We start from the raw sequence: 25302 nt of genomic DNA, 5'->3' as shown, positions 1-25302 counted from the left end.
GTAGAGGATCAGGAAATAGCTCCGTATGTTTAGACTAGAGCTTCTGTTGAACGTTTTAAAAGCGCTGGGATTTTAAATAAACGTTTTATATGAAAGTTTTAAATGAACGTTGTCAATGCAGTAGTGAATACACCCGGAAGTACATGGTACGCCAATGCACTGTACAAAACACGGACACGAAAAACGATAAGTACAGCAGGGATGCCTCCTCGTTCTTCTGGTGTCCATGTTTTTCACGACTGTATTTCAATTATATGTCCTTACGAACTTAAGCACCTTTTTTTTGCTTTTATAAGCCCAGAAGTTGCTCATAACAAACCATGCGCGCAGATATGGCACTTCCTCAAACGTGAATAAAAAGTGAGGTCCCCTACCATTGGCCTTAAATAAACTGAAATGCTAGCCCCTTTTCCTTTTACATTCCGTCTTTGGGCAAGATGAGTGAACTGACATAAGCTCAGGTAAATATATGACAGACCGGGTTTGCGGCTTTAAGTTAAAAACTCACATCAAGAGTTGTCAACAGCAGCTGTCTGTCAAGTGGGTAATGCCACATGAAAACATGTATATAACCAAAATTTGCAGTGAAATTTGCGCGCTTGTACACGGGAGAGCTGTCGCTGGGTGCTTACTTCTTAGGAGCATGTTCTTTCTAGCATTGTTTATGAGCTTTGCCAACGCCATTTTAGCAGGTGAGTCACAAATATTTAAGCACATTGGCGCTGATAGTGAATTTAGTGCCTACTTAAATTTTATAAGACCAACATTACAAAATATGATAGGGCCAATACGAAAATGTTCAAGTTATTTATCTTTCTGGTAGCAGTAAACACTAATTAAAGTTCCCGCTTTTCAAGATTGGGTGTTCCAACGGGTACTAATAGGTACAGTCGGCCACAAATGTTTGCGGGGACACGGACTCTGCGCCAAATGGGGACTTCTAGTCGCTTCAGATGGCACTACTAGTTTGTGGATCATTGCGTAGGCCGCAAGAACAACTACTCATATACACCCGCCGCGGTGGATTAGCGGCTATGGCACTGCACTGCTAAGCACGAGGTCGCGAGGTGTAATCCCGGCCGCGGCGGCCGCATTACGGTATTGACAAAATGCAAAAACATCCGTGTCCCTTGCATTAGGAGCACGCTCAAGATCCCCTGGTGGCCAAAATTAATCTGGAGTCCCCCACTGCAGCGTGCGTAAAAATAATATCATGGTTTTGACATGTAAAACCCTTGAATTCACTTCATTTACTTCAACTACTCCTACAAACTGAAATTTGTATTTCGATACGAATATCGCGTGAGCGTGACTGTGATGGCGAATTCTATCGGTCCCTTCTACCACGCGTAGATGTGACTATATTTGGCATGTGTCGCAGCGCAGCCTGGAACTACCGTCCGGAACAATGTTTAGATTCTCGCTGCTATCGTCCTCATGTCATTTATTCATACTAGCAAACACAAATGTGCAGCTATTTACAATTTGCACTAGACTAAGAGAACTGATTCCAAACGGAGAACATCCAGTCGATGCTGACGGAGAATTATGTGATCGGTTAAGATTAGACAATGCAGAGATAGATGCACATGATCTTGGCTTGTAGCGCGAAGGGAACACGGACGCAGAAAAAAGCAGACAGGACCGTGTCCGTGTTCACTTCGCGCTACAAGCCAAGATCATGTTACCGTACCAACTCGCCCAACTGTCTATCCTTTTGCGAGACAGATGCAGAGAAAAGTGGACATCGCTGGGAAAGACTTTTTCGTGAAGGGGTGATGAATAGGCTATTGATAACGTGACGTCTTTCAGAGGGCGCGTGGCTCTCCACATGTTAAGCGTTGAAATTTCTTGTGCTGCAGGATATTCCATACAATAATATTGGCGTCATCCGCTAGCCCTAATAAGTTCTGTGCCCTAGGATACATGTTATCACCATAATGACGTCCGTCAGTCGGTTGTACTATATACTTGCTGTAGATGTATTCCAGGTCGACATATTGTTTGTCTGCAGAACATAAGGAAAGCGACTGCGACCACTGGCATTCATCTCGGGCCTTCTGTGCAAATGACATGTTTTTCCTTTTCGCAGTTGCGGCTGTTCTTATATAATTTGGCTCTCACAAGGTCATCAATCTATCCGTCTACGGGCATCGCCGAAGATGTATTAGGTCACATCGTGATAGCGGAAACCTGGACCCACAATACGAACCGGAGTGCAGCGGTCGCTACAGTTTGTTCGCTAAGGGCTCCAGTTGTAGCCGTATATTTACTTTGTGTGAAGTATTCTTCAACTCAACTCAGTTTTTGGCGTGCGTGTTGGCGTTTTCACTGGGCGATCTTGACAACTGTGTACTCTAAAGGTATGCGTCACTGGGTATGTGCACTAGGCCGACTGGACATGTGCCCCTGAAGCCACTGCATATGTGCAACTGGGTCATAGCGTACGTGCAACAGTAGGGAGTACGTGTTCGTTCGCTTGCTCATTCGATCGTTCGTTCGTTCGCTCGCTCCTTCGACGTATAAAAACTCTAGGCAATAGGAAAACGACAAAGCGTGTTTAGCGCCTCATGGGCCCCACCAGCTCAACATACGTCGGTGTCTTGAGAGGCAACAATCCCCGCAATAATTCGCGTCACGTAGATGTAAATTGCAGTTTGTCGGCCTGCTTCTTTTTTGTCGTTGTCACCACACCATTCATTGCTTTTCTCAAGGCACGGAAGGCTTTGTTTATTGTGTCCAGGTGCAATATTTCCTTTTAAGGTGCTCTTCCGCGATATATACCGAGAATAGTTGGGGTCGTGTGTGCCATAATTCTGGGCTTATATGTTGTTCGCGTGAATTCAGAAAAAATGACATGATTAGAGCTTGTTGAAACCAGGCAAGAAATTCAGGTGAGCGGTGGCACAGCGTGACAGGGATTTTATAAGAGCTTATGCTATTTTACTGAAAAACACTAATCATGGCCTCTTTTTATAACAAGAACCGCAAGAGCCTTCTGAAATAAAAAAAAATTTCCTGCATTTTAAACATCGCTTCCCGACCACTTTACCACTGGAATCAAACTTTTAAATCATTGTAACTTCCCACCGTGTTGACATTTGTTTTAGATTATACAGTTTTCGGTATGCACTGGCGTCATTAAAGTTGCCAGAGTTCTTTGCAGCCAGCATGAGGAAAAAGCTAAGCGGCATGTAGATCCGCTTATCTCTAGAAGAGTTGCGGAAGCGTTGAACGAGACAACAATACCGCGTACATAACAACACATGATCACTCCCTATATACATCAATTTTAGTTCAGCACCCTCTATTGCTTGCTCCATATTGCTACATTGGCCCTTTCAGGTGCTGCGTACACAACTGTACACGCTACGACACTACATCATAGCTAAAATATTATTGAATGGGATATTTAAAACGTGTCACGTGCATGTTTAAATACTTCTGATCTGAAATATGCAGCAAGTTTGAATGTCATGCGCAAGACGTTTTAGTAGACCGAGTGGGAAAGTGAATGGTTGATCATTCTGCTCAGTAAGAGTAATATGCCGTCTTATGTAGTGGGTTCACACCTTTCGCTGTTTTTCACTACCTGTTGCATCAGTCATAATTTTCATGTGGCTGGATAGGGGCTTTTCAAGCCTGCTAGACATAAACGTGTTGAGGTTTTTATATGTGGTGGTCCTGTAGCATGCAATCCAGATTCTGTTAAAAAACAAAACACACTAAAGAATTAAAACTGTTAATATATTGTACAGTGGTAATGCTTTTTATGATTCCTAATCTGAAAGAAGTGCCATGAAACTCAACAAATTGAAATGACGTCTGAAAGGGCTAAACGAGACACGTTTCGCAAGTTGTCAAATACAGAGCGTCATTTCTGATTTCGCACTTCCTTCCTCAAGTCTCTCTCAGGGAAGAATTCGTTTACCCAAAGCTGTTGCAGCAGAGAAGCGACGATGGACGGTTGCTCCTTCGAATTAACGACGACATGACGCTGCACCTGCAGAAGAGCTCAGTGTTGGCCGATGACCTCTTTTTCACGACCAATTCTGGCAGGCAGTCCGAAGATACATTGGTGAGAACATGGCAAATGAGTTCTGCGAGAGCCCGCAGGGTGGAGAGTGTTCATGAAAGGAAAAAAAATCATCATTCATCCGACTTGTAGTGCGAAGCTACAGAGGAGACCCATGCGAGTTTCCCAGAAAGAAAGCCTCGCATCGGAAGAAATATTCGTCCTGGTCCGAGATCTGAACCCGGGACCAATGACTTCTCAGAGCTAGCAGATCGCTGAGTGAGAGCGAAATAATTGACAGCTCGAAGCACTGGGATACTAAATACGAACTTCTAGCCTACTGGTTAGGCCAGTTGTTAGAATGTAAAGGCGTTGGTCTCGAGTTCAAATCCCGGATCAGGGCGGATCTTTCTTCAACTGCAAAGCTTTCGTTCTGAGAAACTCGTGTTGGTGTCCTTTGTAGCTTCGAGTTACTAGCTGTTTAGATGACAGTTTTCCATTTCATCGGTGAGAACACTGTCAACACCTCTCAACACGAATGACCATTGCACACGGTACGACTTCGATATTTACTACTGAAGGGACCCTAAAGCAAAAAGTAATTAAATCTGTAATATTAAATTGCCTAAATAACAGGAAAGCCACTTTTGCCGTGAAAGGAGGTTTTGTAAGCCATCAGAGACGCAAAACGAAAGACGAGTTGTCGCGACGTCGTTAAGCTCCCGTTGCTCAGGCGTAGCAACTTTTCTTCAGTTAAGACGGACTGAATTGCAACGTAAGAGAGCAACAGACTGTACTTGGCATGTTTAGAGAGTTTTACAATGCCCCAATGATCAAAAGATACAAAAATGAAATGAAATCCGTATGGTCACAGTGACATGCACCTTGCTGGGATTTTGGCGTGATATTCAAGAAAAGGTTGTTTGGCCTTCATTTTATCTTCATGCAGTTATACCGAAATAAATGAAAACAAAGTTTTGAAACAATACCTTACTTTCTCTGCCTTATCAGCCTTATCTGTCATATATGACCTGCCGAAAGTGACACACTGTTTCTCTTTGGTGTCCCTTTAGTGTCCTTACTTAATGACAAAAAATTATCTTGCTGGGTTTGATTAAAGCCCTCTTTTTATCCAGTGGAATGGCTCTCGTATAGAAGAAAACCTGTACCACGACAGCAAGTATCAATCGTCGATTATGCTTTACGAAGACGACCACTCAGTGAAAGTGGTAAGCGCGTCATTCATCAGATTATTGAGTTTAATTTACTGCAGTGTAGTATGACGGTGCACAAGTGAAAATGAATTTAGTCCCAAAAAAGCTTCAGACACATTTAAACGTCTAGTGCATAGATTGCATGAATATCTTATAAGCACCGGGTTTATCAAGTGGACTTCTTTTTTCCTTCTTTTTCAGGAAGGCATATTAAGCGCTACATTAAGGATAAAACCAATGCCATCGAGCGAACGCTCCGGAGATGCTACAATACTTCATAAAGTTTACGAAATTGACGACGTAAAGCAAAAGTTTGACGAAAGTTAGTACGGAAAGGGGTATTTTTGGTATCTCTATCCATCTTAGAGTCGCACAAGTCTTACGTGATCTTGTAGAGGTAATGATTTGCCTGAAAGGAGTTCAGGCAACTGTTTGTAATGTCATTGTGTTTATGTTATTGCCAATAGCGCTACCGATGCTCATAAAAGTGCTTGATCATATTTGTTTTGTTGTTTGTCTTGCTTTGACCCAAGGAATTCGTGATGTATCTTCATTCACTTAATTGATTGATGTAACGTCCCATGACAACAGAAGGCACCGTCAAACTATTTTCATTACAATTTTATGAGAAAGTACCGAGAACGCCAAATGGTAGACAGAAGCATACTGTCCTATGCTAAAAAAAATAATCTGCACGATATTTCAAGCCCAGCTTCAAGAACAGCGCAACACAACAATCGCACGTCATCTAAAGCAGTCTCGCAAGCTACGCGCGCCTTGAGTGCACGTGTTGAAACCAGGGTCGGTTCCATTGGGCGCAACATGCAAGCGTAGTTCACATCATTTCCCGTTCAAGCACTGTCCCAGTCAAGTTGACTGCTACAAACTCTTGCTTCTTCGAGTCATGTTTCTGCCGTCTGCCTTTTTCAGCGACTGACACTTGGATCACACCCTTCAATGTTCCTTGGTACAACGTGCCATGGGGGTCATCGAGTAAGTGTTGCGATATTTTCTTTCCTTTTTCTGACAGGTAAACTGGAATGACATGACGCGGTTAACTCTGTAGGGTGCATACTTAGTCGAGCTGGTAATCCGTTACTGCTTTTACCAAAGCACACGTAAAAGAATACGGTAGATAGAGAGAGAGACAGTGGTGGAGACAACCATGTGCACCTGCGCAAACATAAGTTAAAACATAAGTAACCTATCTGGTAAGGGACTTCTCCAAAATGCTTAGAGCATAGCCTGCAGTAGTAGTTCAAACTCAATTTAACTTCATTGTCCGTATTTCTCGTGGCAAATCAATAATTAACGCTAGAGAAGAAATATTTTTTGCAACTTCCTTCGATCCTAACAAGAAATGTCAGCTTCTTCAACAAATGCTCATACAGTTCAATAAATTTCAAATGCGTGCAGTGGCTTAGAATCATACTCACTGCAAACGGCTGTCACTGCTTGCAAGCGGAGGGTCTCACACCACTGCCATACTGGCTAGCTGTTTTTACTGGTACCGTCTGTCTGGTAGCTCCTGACAAACCTTCCTTTCATTTAACGACATAACTTTATTTGTATGTGCTAAAACACTCTTACAGAAAACACCAAGAATGATTGGAGTAATGCATTTGCAGAGGCGTGCCCCAACCATACAGCTTCTGTTCACAGGTCTTGTCATGGAAAGCCATCTAGTAAACCACACAATGTTACCTGTTCCTCACTGGAAGTATATCATAGACAAAAATATGCTGAAATAAAACCTACTGCGAACATTGTCACATGCAACAGGTTACACGTGTCCCCACATGCCTGCCACATTTCACAACCAAAGCACTGCCGCAAAGTTATGACGACGAGGCACAACACCGGGCTTCTGCATGTGATTCCATACAGACAAGACGAAGGAGCTGGGGTTGTTGCGTACATTTACGCCCACCTCATGCGTAGCAAACATTTATGCGGATTAACCACAAAGCGTCATTTAACGTAGAAGCCCTGATACCGTGAACAACGAGCACGCATTGGACAAGCTCCTCCACCGTCATCATCATAATCAGCCTATTTTATGTCTACTGTAGGACAAAGGCCTCTCCGTGCGATGTCCAATAAGCCCTGTCTCTACGGCGGCAATCCTTATGGTGACAGCGTCTACTGTCACCTATAGGTTATTAGACACTGTGCCAAAGGGTAGTATTCTTCATAGTGAAATCCAGAGCTCTTTAGTCATACCGTTTGCGAAAATCTCCATAAGCCCTGTGTTGCAGAATCCGGTAACGATAATTCGCCGAAAATGTGGGAGTCTGCTGATGGTCGCGTAACCTGTGAACTGCAAAGATAACCACAAGGTGGTGCTCTTTTTAGTAGGCATCAAAAAGAAAGCCTAAAATTGACAACATTTCATACGAACATCGTATTTCAGTCGAATTTGCTAATTGTAGCGCTTTTTGAAGTTTTATGTTTAGTCCCTTGACAATACAGAAGAAAGGGTCTCGGAACGAGAAGCTACAATAGGTGGCATTATAGGCTCTAGCCGACCATGCGCTGAAGAAAAATATTACTTTGTTGCTCACTGGTGCCACGTCAATACACCCATAGACTGGCACTCGCAGCATGCTCGGTTTGGGAATCGAAGTATAGTATCTGGCACAATCAGAGAATTTTTTTACAAACTGTACGACCTCGCTATTCTATATATTCATGCGAAACAAAATCATTGCAAGTGCAAAAATCACGTTTGCGATTGTCCTGCAGCTAATCGCCGCATATGAGAGTTGCCGATAAATGGAACTGGTTCGAAAAACATTAATCAACTAACGGTATTAGTCTATGCCTCCGTGGTCCTGTGTGCGCAATTGTAAATGCGTCGCATAGATCTTGAGATACTTCTCACGAAAACTCAGCTGCAAGTTTGAATAATATGCGCACGCTGTTTTAGTGAAATGATTTTTGAGGTTGATCGCTGGGTGTTTGTTCTGAGTGTCCGTACGTCTGCATGTAGCAGGTCCACTTTTCGTTTTTCGCAGTATCTACATCAAGCTTATTCTTCATGAGGCTTGACATATAGATATTGAAGCATGTTAGACTGCAAATTATTCATATTCTTGTATCTGACATTCCTGCAGAAAGTTCTCGCATGTCGTCCGCATTCTGTAATCTCTGAAAAGTTCACCGGAGAATTGTCAATGCTTAATTTGTTTTCCAACGGTACTTTTTTCGGGATTCGGAAAGTGCAAGAAATGAGGTGAAACTGAATTCTGGATGAACATAGTAATTTTGAACATGAAGTAAGCTGTAAGATGCTGTATATCGTGCAGCTGAGCCACCACTACCGGCGAATAGGGAGCTGCCCGAAGAGTACGTCGCAGAAGTCCATGTAGTGTCTTGCAGCAGCCACGAGAAGCAGTTCGAGACAAACGAAGAACTCATCGCCTACATCGCCGTCCTAATGAACGCAGTAAGACCCACTCTTCCTGAGTGGCCTCTGTCCTGTGTATCTTCTGCTCTATACATAAGATATTGGTCTCGATTTCTTATGTTGTATCATTTAACCCTGGTCACTTAACAAGTCCTTTGAAAATGTTGCGTATTTCGTTTACAAATATGAAGTGATCATTATCATTATCCGCCTGTTTTATGTCCACTGCAGGACGAAGGTCTCTCCCTGCGATCTCCAATTACCCCTGATCTGAGCCAACCAATTCCAACTAGCGCCCGCGAATGTCCTAATTTCGATTGCGTTTCCCTTCTCTTGGTACTCATTCTGTAACCCTAATGGCCCAGTGGTTATCTAACCTACGTATTACATGACCTGCCCAGCTCCATTTCTTTTCGCTTGATGTCAGTTAGAATATTGTCTATACCCGTTTGCTCTCTGATCTAAAGCGCTCTCTTTCGTCTCTTAACGTTATGCCTAGCAATCTTCGTTCCGTTGCTCTTTGCGCGGTCCTTAACTTGCTCTAAAGCTTCTTTGTCAGTCTCCAAGTCTCTGCCCCATATGTCAGCACTGGTAAAATGCGCTGATTGTATATCTTCCTTTTCAATGATAATGGTAAGCTTCCAGTCAGGAGCTCGCGATGTCTGCCGTATACGATGCAACCCATTTTTATTCGTCTGTGAATTTCCTTCTCATGATGAGGGTTCCCAGTGCATAATTGACCTAGGCAAACGGACTACTTCACAGACTCTAGAGGCCGACTGGCGATCCTGAACTCTTGTTCCCTTGCCAGGCTGTTGAACATTATCTTTGTTTTCTGTACATTAATTTTCAACCCCACTCATTCACTTTCTCTGTTGAGGTCTTCAATCATTTGTTGGAACTCGTCTGCCTTGTTGCTCAACAGAACAATGTCATCGGCATATCGAAGGTTGCTGATACTTAGAACGACAGAAAGCTGAGCTAGTTGGTAAGGATTCCTTATGCAAAAAAGAGGTGAGGCGTGCAGACAGGACACAAGAGTAGAGAGATGGACAACACGAATGCCGACTATCAATTGTACCCGCCGTGGTTGCTCAGTGGCTATGGTGTTGGGCTGCTGAGCACGAGGTCGCGGGATGGAATCCCGGCCACGGCGGCCGCATTTCGATGGGGGCGAAATGCGAAAACACCCGTGTACTTAGATTTAGGTGCACGTTAAAGAACCCCAAGTAGTCAAAATTTTGGAGTCCCCCACTACGGCGTGCCTCATAATCAGAAAGTGGTTTTGGCACGTAAAACCCTATAATTTTTTACTATCAACTGAAGGGAGCACTGAGGCGAAAAAGAAAGAAGACACAAAACTCATCTGCGCAAGCTCAGGAAAGGTATCACCACGTGTCAGTCGGGTACATGTGTCGGTCTACGTGAGAGATAACTGTTAAGGCACGCGTCTTATGGTAGAGGCATGGCATATCTATAACGGTGGAAGTGCGTGCGTGAGTCAGCCTTCGATTACCTCACATAAGGAAGAGATTAAATCCATTAACAGTTATCTCTCACGTAGACCGACACATGTACCCGACTGACACGTGGTGATACCTTTCTTGAGCTTGCGCAGATGAGTTTTGTGTCTTCTTTCTTTTTCGTCTCAGGGCTTCCTTCAGTTGATAGCCGGCGTTCGCGTTGTCCACTTCTCCTCTCTTGTGTCCTGTCTGCACGCCTCACCTCTTTTTTGCATAATGTTGCTGAGATATTCGCCGTCGATCCCTACTCCTAAGCCTTCCCAGTTTAATAGCTTGAATACTTCTTCCAAGCACGCAGTGAATAGCATTGGAGAGATTGTGTCTCCCTGTCTGACCTCTTTCTTTATAGGTATTTTCCTACTTCTGTAGAATGAAGGTACCTGTAGAACCTCTATAGATATCTTCCAAGGTATTTACGCAAGCGTTCTCTACTCCTTGATTACGTAATGCCGCTTTGACTGTTGGTATTGCTACTGAATAAAATGCCTTTTCGCAATCTATGAAAGCCACAGAGAGAGGCTTATTATACTCTGGGGATTTCTCGATAACCTGATTAATGACATGGATGTGATCCATTGTAGAGTATCCCTTCCTGAAGCCAGCCTGTTCCCTTGGTTGACTAAAGTCCAGTGTTGCCCTCATTCTATTGGAGATTATATTGGTAAATATGTTATGTAATACTGGGAGTAAGCTAATGGGCATATAATTTTTCAATTCTTTAACGTCTCCCTTTTTGTGGATTAGTATAATGTTTGCATTCTTCCAGTTTTCTGGGACCTTTGCAGTCGATAGACACTTCGTATAAAGAGCCGCCAGTTCTCCAAGCAATATGTCCCCTCCCTCTTTGATTAAATCGGCTGTTATTCCATCTTCTCCTGCCGCTCTCCCTCGTTCCATGTCTTGAAAGGGACTTCTGACCTTAGCGCTAGTTATAGGAGGAGTTTCTGTATCCTGTTTGATAAAAAAAATAAGTCAGTTAATAATCACACATTAGGCAGTTTTACTTTGCCCGTAACGCTACTGGCTTTTGCGGAATACTGGGTTATCGGAGACATGAGTATTTGGTTGGCGGCGCCATCTGGTGTCAATTTTTTTATCAGAGAGGACGCACAGTGGTTATAGCAGTAACTAACGATACTGAGTTAGCTTGGGGACTGGTGTGAAGTACTGGCATTGACGTAATCGTTAACACGTTGCCTTGATTTCTTTTTCTTGCACAATGACAGCAATGTAACACGAAAACGAGTCTAACGCGGTGTGATTGGACAAAGCCCAGCTAGATGTCATCACCAGTGCTGTAGCTGCAGTTCGCATCTCCAGTAGGCAGTATGTCCTGTAGGCTAATACTTTTGCAGACAACCCAGAACTCCCCTATTACTATCTCATATCGTCATACTTTAGTGTGATAGGGCCCAAGAGTTTGCTGCTATATATCTGTAAAACATTGCGAGAAATTGGCAACACAAAAGAAAAGATCAAAGTATCTAAACAAAGTTATATTTCTTTGCTTGGCATGAAGTTCAAAGGAAGTCCTAAAGAATTTTGAAAATTTGTGAAAGCGAACAATAAGGAGATGACCACAATGATTAATTTAGTATTGTTGAGAATACCGTGTACGACGATTACGAGAAGGCTTGCTGTCGGAATTCCTATTTAAATCCGTCTTGTACGTGCACTGAAGTACGTGAAATGCCTGAGTACATGCCCATGGTTACTGTAACGTACAATGGTGTCCATAAGCTGCTTACAAGTCTAAAGGCGAAAGAAGCTTGTGGTCCTGACGGCATACCGTCTCAGGTAATGAGAGCTTGTTCTGAAGCACTAGCCCACTTCCTAGTTGTGTTATTTAATAAATCATTGCACAGTAGTTCATTGCCTGCTTAATGGAAGGTAGGTGATGTAGTTCGAAGTCATAAAGGCGGCCCTAAAAATTCAGTGCAAGAATACAGGCCCATATCTCTGACATGCGTAAGCTGTCAAGCAATTGAGCATATTATTTACACTGCCGTATTGAAACAACTTCATAACAATAATTTCTTTTTGAATTCCCGACATGGGCTTAGGCTTGTATTGTCATGTACAACGCAACTAGTAGAATTCTGCCATGGACCGTTTCCCTCTTGTAAGTCAGGATTTCAAATTGACTGCATATTTTTCTATTTTAAGAAAGCTTTTTGATACTGTTCCTCATGCTTTACTAATACATAAATTATCCTGCCTCTCGATACACCCTACTATAATCAATTGCATTAGTAGTTACACAACTGGGTGCACTCAGCACGTTCTGGTCGATGCAGTTTCATCAACTCAAGTCACCGTAACTACAGGTGTACCGCAAGGCTCAGTTCTGGGGCCGTTGTTATTATTAATTTACATGAATGATATTGTGGAGAGCCTTGAACGGAAAGTGCATTTATCTGCACATGATTATATTGTTTATAGAAATGTTCTAAACAAACGAGCTGTCTCCAACTTACAGAATGACCTCAACAGGATTCATGAATGGTGCCAAAAATTGGAGATGTCTTTTAACAGTTCAAAATGTCAGTTCATGTCATTTACCCGAAAGCGTCTGTCGGGGAGATCACTTTATAACTTGAATGGCTTTTGTCTCGAAATGGTTCATGCAGCATTATAAATATATTGGTGTCTTATTTTCTCAGAAAACTTATGGTGGAATAAACATATTAAATATCTCGCTTTAAATTTGTCCAGAATACTTAACCTCATTAGATGTAATTTTTATCAGGCACCTGTAAATGTAAAATATTAACCTTATGTTACAAATGTGCGTCCAATTCTTTAACACCTTTGTGCAGCGTGGGACCCTCAAACCTCGTATCTTCTTGAAAACCTCGAATGAATTCAAAACGGTGCTGCGAGGTTTAGTTCTGGCAATTATGACTTTCGCAACCGTGTCTCAGCAGTTAAAGAAAATTTAGGCTGGAAATAATTAGTGCATAATCGAATGACCGCAAAACTGCAAATGTTTTTATAGATATACTCTGGTGTCACCGGATTAGACAAAGATCTGTACATTTTGCCTCCACACATTGTCTCTCAGCGAAGTGATAATGATTATAAAGTTCTCGAAATGCGCTGTCGCACTGAAGTTTTGCGCAGTTCAATTTTCCCGCACAATTAAGCTCTGTGGAATAGGCTCCCTACGAGCATTAATCAATGTAAAACCTGTGCCGAGTTCAAATATTTATCGTTAAATTTATCACACTGCATATTACCATGTCATCATTTCTTCCCATGTGTCTTTGTTTATGGTTTTCCCATTGCAACAATTTACCTTTCGAATTATAGTTTTCTCGGTTGCTCTTGCCTATGTTGTCCTCCTCATGTTATCCTTCGTCTTTCTTTCTGAGCTTTCTGTATGTGTACATTTGCTTCTTGGGGTCAGTCCTTTCTGTACCAGTATATCTCTGAAATGCCCCCCGCCCCACCTGCTACAGTGCCCTTGTGGCGCTGCAGGTATTCGCATAAATAAATCTGTTCCATCAACAAGTTCACCAATTACTATTATTGCTTTCGATCTTACAATGACGAATAAGTCGTAAGAAGCCAACAAAGACACCAAGGACAAAATACGGAAATTACTTGCACTTACTAACTGAATTAAATAAATGACAAATTAACTGCAATGAAATTGGATGAAAAAAGAACTAGCTGCAGGTGGGGAACGATCCCACGTCTTCACATTACGCGTGCGATGCTTTAACCAATTGAGCTACCGAGGCGCCATTTCCCCATTCACTTTCCGGGGTATTTATGCGTTGATACTACAACTAGCCCAGGGAGTCTTAGCGTCACCACTCACAAACCTTGGCGGCGGATGTGGAACATCCCTTCTGCCGCAGGCGTCACGTACGTGATCTTTATGGGTAAAGGCAACTGGTCAATCAACCCGCACATCCTACCTGAAGGCATCAATGTGGCCGAATTCGAGACCCTCGTTATGTAATGAACGAGAAGAAAGAGGGTTAACCAAGAGGCCCGATTTTTATTAATCATATCATGAGAAGCCAACAAACACCAAGGACAACATAGAAGAAATTACTTCCACCAGCTAATATAAATTAAAGAAATGATAAATTAATGGCCGCGTAATGCGAAGACGCGGGATCGTTCCCCACCTGCGGCAAGTAGCATTTTCATCCACCTTTATTGCCATTATTTTTCATTTCTTTAATGCAATTAGTAAGTGCAAGTAATTTCTCCTATGTTGTCCTTCGTGTCCTTGTTTGTTGCCGTCTTACGATATGATTAATAAAAATCGGGTGCCTCAGTTAACTCCCTTTCTTCTCATCCAGTGACGAATAAGGACGCTTTACGGTTGTCGATCATATTCACAAATCAGTGAATTATGCAGTCGAACTCAGCATCCGACGAGGAAATAACTATATGAACGATGCACTGCCACTAAGCTTTCTTTAGACGGTGAGGATATAAAACTAATGTAAAGTTAGTGCTCATTTAAAGTGAATCGTGGTTCTACAAGGAACATTATAAAGAATATTTTGCGATTCCCACTACATTTTTATACATGCTCCTGCACAAACTAATTAATAGTCACATGGACGTTTATGATTAAAAGGAACAGAGCACAAAGCGTGGTAAGGTCCATGCATGATAAATACGAAATAATGCAAAACCCGTAATAAAAGTCCAACACACATTCTATGCTTGACGCATTTCAATCTTAAATAAAATAATTGCTGCCAAACTTGTGATACCGGCTATAATATTTCACTAAAAATTACATATTTCGTTTTCTGACGGTGGGCGCAGCCCGAACAAAAAGCGAGAGCCATAATCTTGTTCAATTGCACTATGTTCATTATACTTTGGTGCTCAATTTAGCCAACATTTGAAAAGCTTAAGAGCCCCTTCGTGTCAGTGTCCAGGTTGTGGGAAGTATTTAGAATAGGCTAAATAAACTTGATGCAGGCAACAGTTTGATGAAAATTAGTGTGATCACCTGTCATAACGAAGAAATTATTGTTGGTTCTATAAGCACCCCTAGGTGTTTGGGGGTTTCGTAAAGAACGTGAGAAAAAATTGATGTGGATATTGTTGCGGCATCTACAAACACTCTTATAGACATGAAACGATGTTTTTAAGCGTTGTCTTTGTCCCTATATGCAATAATTTCTTCAATGTCAAAAGTACTTGCATTTAGGGACACGCTTCCATTGTTAGGAACGCGTTTACAAACATTGATCAACAAAACGGAAACTCAGAAAAATTAGCTCTTTCTATTCTGCAAGCCAGTGTCGTATCAAACGCTTCAAATCTCCGTTAGCACTACCATTAATTGGCGGAATAGCACATGTATACATTTAAAATGGTATAATTTGCTGCAGAAGCATCATTGCGAGGACTATTACATTTCCAGCCGAAGTCTTGATCATCACATTTGGCATTTCCAGGTGAATATATGGTACGAAGGAATGGAGAACCCCAGAATAAGGACGAAAATCGTGGGCATTACCCGCAATACAGTAAGCACCAAACTTTTATGGCGTTATTTATGATGAAAGCTCTGGGGTGGGTCTACAGTGCGGCATGTAACCGGCTTGTATCAAATGTTTCCGAATGCGAATGTTTTTCGCTGTGTGTACATTGCAGACACCGACACACAAATTGCACGTCAGGTATCACGCCGGAACTTTTTGTATAAGTGAAAGTGATAGACGCATGGCGCATAATTCAGCAGTCTATACATAACACGAAAATAAAGTATAAGTACTTATGACGTAAGAATTTTTTATCATCGGTACTAATTTTTACATTTTTTTTCAGGATGGGGACTACGAAGTAAGGGAAGACGGTTATTTAATAGCTGACAGAACTCTCAACAGATTCGCCGAGTATGCCGACCAAAGTATCCCAGGACACCCTGACGCCGTTTACTTGATGACCAGGTTTTTCTTCTATTGATATATTTACATATGAAGACTGAAATATTGCAGCCAGCATTCTTCTGCACCAACCACACTGCACGGAAAAGCGTTCCGCATTGTTGTGTGCCAATCAAAAAAATTGTGGAAAATCTTATCTATATATTGCAATTTTTTAGTCGTCGAATATGTTGAAGCATTTAAAGATATATGAAGCATTACTGAAATATGTAAAAATAATGTTACCATTCTTTGTACACAGTTCGTTCGTTACCATGACTACCACATTGTCATTTCACTTTACAGCCAGGAAATGGCATCTATTTCGCTTTCTGGAACTATCGACACTGGCGTCGCAGGTAAGCGTCACGAGTCTCAAAATACGCGCGTCTTCGTGCTCGAAACTAAGTACTTGAAATAAATAAAAACAGTTGCGCAAGAGAAACAGTATTATAGAAAACGATCAAAGATTACAATAGGTTGCTAGTATGACAACACTCGCAAATTATGGTAGGTCAAAGAGGAACTGGCGCTCCTATACAGCGATTGACTGTAAAACAAAAGACCTGCTCGAAAAAGACCTGGAAAGCAAAACATTTTACTCACGCATAAGGTGGCAAGGTGGTGGCCTGGGATAACGTTGGCAACCTTTTCTGAAACAGGCCTGGCATTCGTCGGAACACTGTGTGGATTCCAGAATGTCGCCATCGGTGAAGACCCGGCTGGCAGCTTCAAAGGAGTTTACCCTGCTGCCCACGAGCTTGCACACACGTATGTTTTTTTTAATCCGCTTTTTCATATTACCCGCTGCATATTCATTGTTATTGAATTGAGAATAAGTTGAAACTGAACACCTCAGTGCCCTCCTGAGTTTCCGTACGTACACTATACCGCAGTGTTGCACAAATTATGTTTCTGTTGCAGAGCACAATTTGTGGTGTTATAAATCTGCGTGTGTCGCCGACCCTGTGTGAGAGAAGGCTGAGGGTAGTTGAGGGCTTATTTTGTTTGGTAATTAAGGCCGTACGAAGGACACTGACAATAAGGTCATAGAAGAAAATAACTGTCATGTTTGCTTGCATTGTGTAATTAATAAGGAAAAGAGACATGACCATTGGCTAAAACACAACTTCATGCCGGCGCGATGTCGACCTACGTCTTCCACTAACTTTCCACTGCTCATGTCATCGCCTACTGCTTAGTTTGGCCACTCGTGCATATTATTTTGTAGTTTACATTGTTTTGCTGTCGTGCGTTGAGATATATTTTGTATCATTTTATGTATTGTGAGAGAAACTGTCTTTCTCGAAACATTGTTTCTTATTCGATGTCTTCACTGGGCCCACGCAAAACAGAATATATTTATTTACTTTTTCAATGAGCACCGTACGTGCCACCCTAGGGAAAGTTTAAGGAAATGCGGGGATTTTTAGAGTTATCCAGGAAATATCTTGGGTGTCGAAAGGGTTAATAATTCCATTTTGTTTTTAAATTTGCAGCCTTAGTAATGCGTGCATACAATTCCTGGACCACTGCAGGTTGGGCTCAGTCCATGACGGTGATCCCGGAATGAGAGCAATACCCAACAACCCGGGAGCCAAAGATTGTCCCTGGGAAGAGGGCTACCTCATGAGCTATGCGGACGGCGGAACTAAAAAGTTCGAGCTGTCACCATGCAGCCAAGGCCAGATACGGGCGCTACTCAGGTACATCTTGGCGAACTGAGAATTAACACCGAAATCAATCCAGAACAATGCCGCGAATCACTCACGTAGACATAAGGTGTTTGGTTGTTTACGGAAGAAGGAAAAAAAGAACAGCTTTGAAGCGAACGACAACATTAAAACAATTACGAAACAAGCCATAGGGAAAGGTTCATGAGGAAGGGTCCTGATAGCGCCATGGGGTAGGCAGGCAACAGGTTCCGACTGAGCTGGTGGATTTGTCACCTTACATAGAGAATCCTGAACTGCACCCCAAAAACCTGCCGCGACTTTAGCGATACCACAAGACATCTGGAAAGCATGTTTTGCTTGCTCTCTTCCCGTGATTCTGTGCACAAGAACTGTAATGAGTGAGGTAAATGGGACAGCAAACGATGTCCTAGACATTGTCCTCGAGAGACAGAGCTTGTGTGACACCGGCCCCATTTGTGAGCTGTACAATTGCGTGCATTCAGCAGACTCAGGGCATCAAGGCGCATGCACCAACAAATACGATGAAAGCGAATGTACCTTCCGTGGCTGGCAAGCTGCAGTGCAGCGGGAATCTATACGATAAAGGCCAGAAATGCGCTGTGAGCGTAAGTTAAGGCCATGGAGTCAGCATCAGATTTTAGAGCAAATGACTCAGTCAATGGCTGTGGCGCTCTCTTTGGAGCAATATTCTTGTTTAATGTCTCGCTTATTTTAAAAAATGTAGAGTTTTTCTTTTAAAATTACAGGCACGTGCCGCAGACATGCTTGGACGAAAACTCCGACAAGGATTACATGTCGAGTCATCGGAAAGCACCAGGCCAACTGATCACAGCCGAAGATTACTGCAACATTCTGACGAAGAATCAGGGACGCGGCGTTCCGTTGATGGTATAACTTCAACGTAACTGTTTTCACTACACTCACAAGCCCCGCTTATATCTAGCATACTAAGACACGAAAAAAGTTGTAATGGCATCTTGCTGTTTGACACCATGTGGATTCTATAAAAAAAAACAAAAACAGCAGCTGTGTATGAGTATTTATGCAGCAGACAAAAGAGACATTGGTGCATTTGTGCAGATATCAAAAGCGAGCCTCACATTGCTATTTAAAGGATCGCATTGTTGAACGAACGTCAGTGGTGGTTAAAAGATTGTCTATTTAAACAAAAAGATTGTCTATTTAAGTATCTACATGCGCTGCGGCTCAAGCTATGCTTCTTTCACGAGGGCAGGAGTAAGGCGGGAGAGGGGAGGGGGGCTTTGAGTTTTTGTTGTGTGCATGCTAATGATTATACATCAAAATTTTCTCCAGAAGGTCTACAAAGAGACATCCACAAAGTGCCGTCGACCACAATAAAATACCCGGCATTCATCGCTATTCTCGTACCGCTTGAAATAAATCTGATATGCACCCGTAGGGACCCCGAAAGGCCATCAATGACATATTGCATTTATTTTTATTTGACGACTGTATGTTTTATTTCAACTTTGTTTCTTCCTGGCCAGACGGGCTTAGGTCGAAAATTTGACTTAACATTTGACCATGGCGCATTATAGTGGAATGTGTGGTGTGTTATGAAACGTTGTACGGCGCTGGCAAATACGGAAACAAATACGAACTGCGCAGGCTGTACACAGGTCGAACATATTGTGTTGGCCTTCGTCTTCCGTAGCACTATAACTGTTTTTATAGTGTCAATAACCAACTAGCCCATTTTTTCAGAATTATTCTGGGGTGGTGTATGGGCCTTAACTTCACCGACTCTATTACGGTGGACAAGATGGATGCATCCCTACTTCTCTCTTTTTGAATGTATTATTGATTGATTATTGATTGGTGGTTTAAGGGTCCCAAAGCTTCATGGGGAGCTATGAATGACGTCGCGTCTCCGGTAAATTTTTGCCCCCGTGGGTTCTGCAGCATGAGCTCAAGGTTCGTAACATAAGCGTTTTCGTGTGTTTTTGTTCATTCAAGTTGTGTTTTACAGAGTAGCGACATATGAAGAAACGAGCTCTGTATATCTTTTGACAGTTTATTTTCTTATTGCGACAGCCAGTCAAGCACTCGAAACTGGTTTTGCCTAGTGCGTCTGTCCATTTTGCAACGCTAACCACGACCGTTATCGTCTCAGGGTTAACTGTGTTCAGGACGCTTCCTCAGCCTGAGCTTCACCATCGCCATGTAGAGACGGAAAAAAGACAATAAGGAACCAACCCAGGCTGCTATCGAAAAAAATGCGTTTAGCATGCTTCGGGAGCTGGTTATTTGTGGCACTATGACGGCGCTGTGTTATGCGTGGCGCTTCCCTTGCCGCCTTTCTTTGCCTGTAAGCGGGAGCCAACTGTTGCTTCGAGCACCCCTTCCCCGAGCACCAGTTGGGAACCCCGTGCAGCGTATGGAACCGCCTCTCATTGCAGACGGTGCCGCGTTTCAAACGACATCGTTGGCACAGCCCCTCTCAGGCGTCTTCGACCAGAGGTGCGGCGTCGCAACGACTCTTTCTCAAAACGCTATACTCCGTTTCATACATAGAAGTGAACGCTGTGGAGGCTAGACAGACTTTTTGCGGTGGCTTCGTTCGTATTTGAGTGTAGTTCTATGTTTTCGGACCTTAGTTGTGCGCAACTGATTTTATAGAGGCTCAGTACTGAATGAAAGAACCTTTAACCCTTAGAAACATACACACTGTGGTATGCGGTTGTTAAAGCGTTGTTTTAGAACATTAGTATTTTTGTTGTTGTTTGGGTTTTGTTTTTATTTGCAACCTGTCGGGAGGATCCTCTCGTGTATGCTCGTACGAGCGAACCCTGTTGGCGCCCAGTGAAGCATGGACGGAACGCCCAGCGAAGCACAGACGGAATGCGCGGAGTGATAAATTTTCTTGACCAAGCTTCTTGCGTAGTTTACACAGCGTTGAATGCTATGTATGGAACGGAGTACAGCCGTCACTAGCTGTCACGAGGGAAGAATTCGAGAATGTTCCTCTTACCAGCCAGTACCGGTGTATGGTACCGTTGGAGCCGTATCCCCGTGCGGTCTTTACGACCGTGCTACACTGCACAATCTTCGGAATCGGCTCACGAAAATGTTCGGGCACAAGAAATTGCAGTTGGCTTCCTAAAAGAAGCCGAGCTGAAAATCTAACTGCAGGGAATGTAACCAGTGTCACTGAAATGAGCAAAACGAGAAGACTGTGAATGCGGGAGCCAACGTTTAGATAAGTGCACTTGTCTTTTTCAAGGCGACGTATGACAAGTCCACTTGTCGAAACATTGGCTGACGCTTTTGCCTTGTTCTCGTTTTGTGCATCGTCTGCAATTTGCATCTCCCGTCTTTTTCGCCCGTGTTTTCCCCAGTGTCACTGCAGTAATGTGTACTTGAGAGCCGGCTGTGCTAACGATAGTGCTATGACACAACATTAAAGGAAATCTTTACTGCATAGAAATAAGACGGTATGTCACTACAAGCGGTATAATTAAAGTACACGCATGGCTACTACTCAGGCAGGCAAAAACATGCAGCTAACGAGGACATCCACTTAGGCTGCTACTCTGCAGCTTGGTAACCACTACGTACAATCATCATAAATCCCGACGCAGTCAAAGCTTTCTGATGAGCCATGTTCTGTTCTAATTTCAACCTACGTTTGTAGTACGTGTTGCTGGTGCTGATTCCACAGTTTTATGAAATCACACGAATCCTCACGGGATGACAAAGGTCCTTGACGTGCAGCGGATATGAGTCAGTTAGAAACGACGAGGTATTTCTATCTTTCGCCGAGCTGAAGCTGGCAATACGTATCCCAAGCCTGCAATATGTCGTGCAACAAGTGTGGTTATAACCCAGCAACAGCGCTTGTTAATTAGTGCAACGTTTGCTTTTGCTCTACAGCAAATTTGAGAGCAGTGGCGTATGTCCACGCATTTCGGAGGGCGCAAGAATTTATGCTGTAGCAGAAGAGTACGGCAATGTGCGCATAGTTGTCCTTGTTCACAGCATAACTGTGCTATTAAATTTTTTGAAATTCCTAATTTGAATTATAACATTACTTTTCGAACACTCCCCGCACCCTCAACCACCTATCCCGGCACCACTGACATCCTGGCAATTCTCCCGCAATTAAAGAGAGGGAGTCCTTGAGGAAGACACAAACATGTAAAAATAAACTGGCGGCTTTTACTTGGTGATAATGCAGCTATCGCAGTACATGAGTTTAGGGTCGAAGGAATCACTTGAGTCTGATCTCATTTTTCCTCAAGTGTTATTATCTGAGTGCATATTAATACTTCTGTACTCGGAAGGTGTTATAAAAGTATGTGACGTTGAGTAACCTCTCATTTTTTTCATTTTTAGAAACCGGACATGCTAGAAGAATGCCGGTTTCAATGCTGTTTGAGAACGTACTATGGCCCTGGTAGGTGCAATACGGAATTCGTCCCCGAAGGAATGCAGTGTGCTGAGGGCAAGGTAGGTAGCTCCAGCATGCTTGTATCTTTACCGCCTTTTTTAAAATTATTATTCTAACAGATTTTTCATACATCACATAGAACATACAGCCTATACTCCATGGGATATTGCTTCGTCTTCTGGTAGCCTATTCAGGAGTGGGAACTTGTGATTTTTACAGCGATGACTTGAACGACATGTCCTGAATATAGGACGCACACGGAGTCCCAAGCCCGTGGGTTGTCCTGCCCACAATCACCGCAAAACGCTGATTCATCGTCATTCTAGTCTAAAATTGACGGTGGCTTAGCTCGGCTATGCCAGGATATACGTAGCGAAAGCTAAGCATGGGTAGCATGGGTATCCTTAGTTAACCTTGATTGCAAGTCCAGCTTAGCCTGGTTGTCTAGCTATGTTGCGGCGTTTAGCCAGTCGTTCGGTGCGCTGTTCGGCTATTTCCTGGGCGATTCGTTTCCTCTTTATCTCGTTCCGATGTCGATTCTAGGCCTCCTCCTGCTTATCAGAATTGTCGCCGTCCATACTGTCGCCTCAACTCTGGTTGCGGCGCACGCAAGCTCTCCTTTTCAATCCTCCGACATGTTATTAGGCATGCGATGCAGCTGGCGAAGCGAGCGGAGGCGAGCGCAACAACGAGAAACTCAGTGTTACGTCATACCAAACGGTGACGTCGGAAAGGCGCGGCGCTGCGAAGCGGCGGAACACCTGTGGCTCGGTGCATTGCTCGGTGCTACTAGTGGCACATGCGCAGTAGTGGCTAGGGAGCGAGTGAGAGAGAAATATCCGTGGCGAGGCGCGCCTTGTGACGTCATGTGCCTGCCTCGGAGCACCGCCACGGCGAAATCGTAAGTTCGCGGCCAGTAAAGCTTTCGCTTTAAAATGTCCGCCCAGGCGCTACAAGGATTTTCAGGGACGGCTTGGACGCAGGCACAATGCGCCTGTACACCTTGTGAGCTCGAGTGTCCGGAAGTTACACGAAAATACGAGGTATTTTCGTGTAACTTCCCCTTGCTTGTGATTCAATCCATGCATAATGTGATTGACCATAAATTTGAAATCTCTGATCGTTTGGCGGTTTGAACTGCGTAACCCTACGCCCCGCCGTTCTTTTTGCATGTTGCATAACAAGGACGGAGGGCTTTTATCAACTTCATTACTTTTTAGCGGAAGCAAGAGCACCACTATTCATAGACATCTCAATTAGCAACAGAGCGGCAATTGTCTGCTAATAAAGAGAAAGTGCTTCAAGATCGAGGAGTTTTACATGAATTTGTTAACTAATGACGGGTTTGGTCAGCTTCATTGCAAACTTGTTTCAGTAGGTGAACAAAAGCTTTTACTGTATGATATTCTGGATCGTCTGCGAAAATTTGCTTTACCCTACACGTTGCACAGATATTTCGAAATAATTAAATTACGCTTTTCTTTTCAGACATGCCGAAAGGGTATTTGCGGCAACTTCAAATGGGAGCGCTAACACTTTCACGGTAGCATCGATGCCTTCCAAATGCGTCACATGGTCAAGCGCCTACATTTATCTCATTAGCTCCGGAAATCACACTAACGTGAAAGTCAATGCTAAAAATAAAGTTCTTTTGCTTTTTTGAAATCTGCGGTATTAATTTATGCTGCCAAGCATCCATCACCTTTGAGTTCTGGGTTTCTCAACTTTTTTGAAATGGGCAATTCAGAATTGCTGTAGAACAGCTGCAAGCCTGCTTCTGAATTTTTTTGAAACTCAGTGTGCATGTACCTGTAGCACTCAGAAGTTTCTGTGTCTGTGCACTAAATTTTAAAGAAATTGGCAACGAAGCCATGGCGACTGAACTTGAAGTTGCAGTGCACATAGCAATAAGTTTTTTTTTTAACTCAACTGTTAAATCTTCTTTTCTGCTTGAACATTCATATGCGCATGCATATATATATGAATGCTCAAGTAGGTAATCATGATTTCACAAAACCAAGTGCCGTCGTTTAGCTTCTTCCTTTGTTGTGTGTCTTAATATGCGTAAAAAAATATGCCTCATTCTCGTCGTAGCTGAGCGATTGCTGCACCAAAGTTATTTCTAGTATTTTTTGAAAGCTGTCCTCGCTAAACCAACGCACGTAGCCTGAGCCTCAGTCGTAGTTTTATCTGTAGACATGCTCATGACCACTCCTCGCTGACAGGTATCAAAGCAAACAGTCACCGGTAGATGTCGCAGGTAGGTGCAGTCCAGAGCCGGAACTCGGTCACTCCAGACACATTGGCGGTATCCGAACAGATCGGTAAGGAGAGCCAATACAGATTCTTGATTTGTGTAATTGCAGGTGGTCGTTCAATCAAACGAGCCTGAAATCTTATCACACGGACAACACAGTGTAAGAACCGATTCGTGAACTTACTTAATAATACGCTTTTTAGGACACTTAAACTGATATGGGACACATATTAGCACAAATCTTAACGGAACACTAATGAAAAATAATAAGTAAAGCAAGATTGAAGGATTAGGCTGATGTAATGACTAATTTGTTATGCATAACAAAAAAGCAGCTTTTGCAAGGGAGAGAACGACGAAAATTAGGGTGATGGGCGATGATTTATTGGCATCCCACTTGAGACGGGGCGGTGGCAAATAGCCACCTAGCCTGCTGGAGTGGATCAACTGGGCTCAACATGCTTCTTGTTCTAGCATTTTTGTTTATGCAAATCTTTAATCTTTTTTCTCTTTCTGAAGATTTCTCAACCTACCTTGAACCGCTACCTATGCCTGTAATGGATCCGGTATCACTCTCTCTCTCTCTCCTGCTTTCTTGTCACCGATACTCTAAACATGATTTGCTTCTCTCCACTGCTCACCGATTGATGATTCCGTCCACTTTACATGCAAGCGCTTCAGGAAGGTGCGCGTTACTTCCGGGTATCACTGGGTGAATTCCTTCGCATTCCATTCGGAAGTGCTGAGTGGTCTCCTATTTTCTTGCTGCAGCACAGACCTGCATATTTGCTCCAGTATGTCTTCGTTCTTAGGCAACCAGCTCGCGCCTTAAATAGCAGGGCACAATACGCTTGCGCAGCATGGGAC

At 43.1% G+C, this 25302-nt stretch overlaps 1 protein-coding gene across 1 annotated transcript; it reads left to right on the top strand.

Moving 5' to 3' along the window:
• Positions 1-535: 535 nt before the first annotated feature.
• Positions 536-23843, top strand: LOC142564857 (venom metalloproteinase BumaMPs1-like). The gene is made up of 14 exons (XM_075676037.1): positions 536-692; positions 3906-4078; positions 5152-5244; positions 5431-5551; positions 6160-6222; positions 8538-8677; positions 15600-15671; positions 15973-16094; positions 16377-16429; positions 16733-16841; positions 17609-17776; positions 18514-18655; positions 22124-22237; positions 23667-23843. The coding sequence occupies exons 1-14, from the start codon at positions 548-550 to the stop codon at positions 23709-23711; spliced, it is 1560 nt and encodes a 519-aa protein (XP_075532152.1). The 5' UTR covers positions 536-547; the 3' UTR covers positions 23712-23843.
• Positions 23844-25302: the final 1459 nt, after the last annotated feature.

Source organism: Dermacentor variabilis, chromosome 11 (assembly GCF_050947875.1).
Source record: "Dermacentor variabilis isolate Ectoservices chromosome 11, ASM5094787v1, whole genome shotgun sequence".
NCBI classification, from domain to species: domain Eukaryota; kingdom Metazoa; phylum Arthropoda; class Arachnida; order Ixodida; family Ixodidae; genus Dermacentor; species Dermacentor variabilis.
This window is presented reverse-complemented; position numbering and strand designations above follow the sequence as displayed.

Bases quoted from the DNA above. Each gene is read 5' to 3' on its own strand.
- LOC142564857 (XM_075676037.1), top strand. From the start codon at position 548: ATGCCACATGAAAACATGTATATAACCAAAATTTGCAGTGAAATTTGC. The intron at 693-3,905 runs GTGAGTCACAAA...TCCTTCCTCAAG, and splicing joins TGCCAACGCCATTTTAGCAG to TCTCTCTCAGGGAAGAATTC. The intron at 22,238-23,666 runs GTAGGTAGCTCC...TTTTCTTTTCAG, and splicing joins TGCAGTGTGCTGAGGGCAAG to ACATGCCGAAAGGGTATTTG.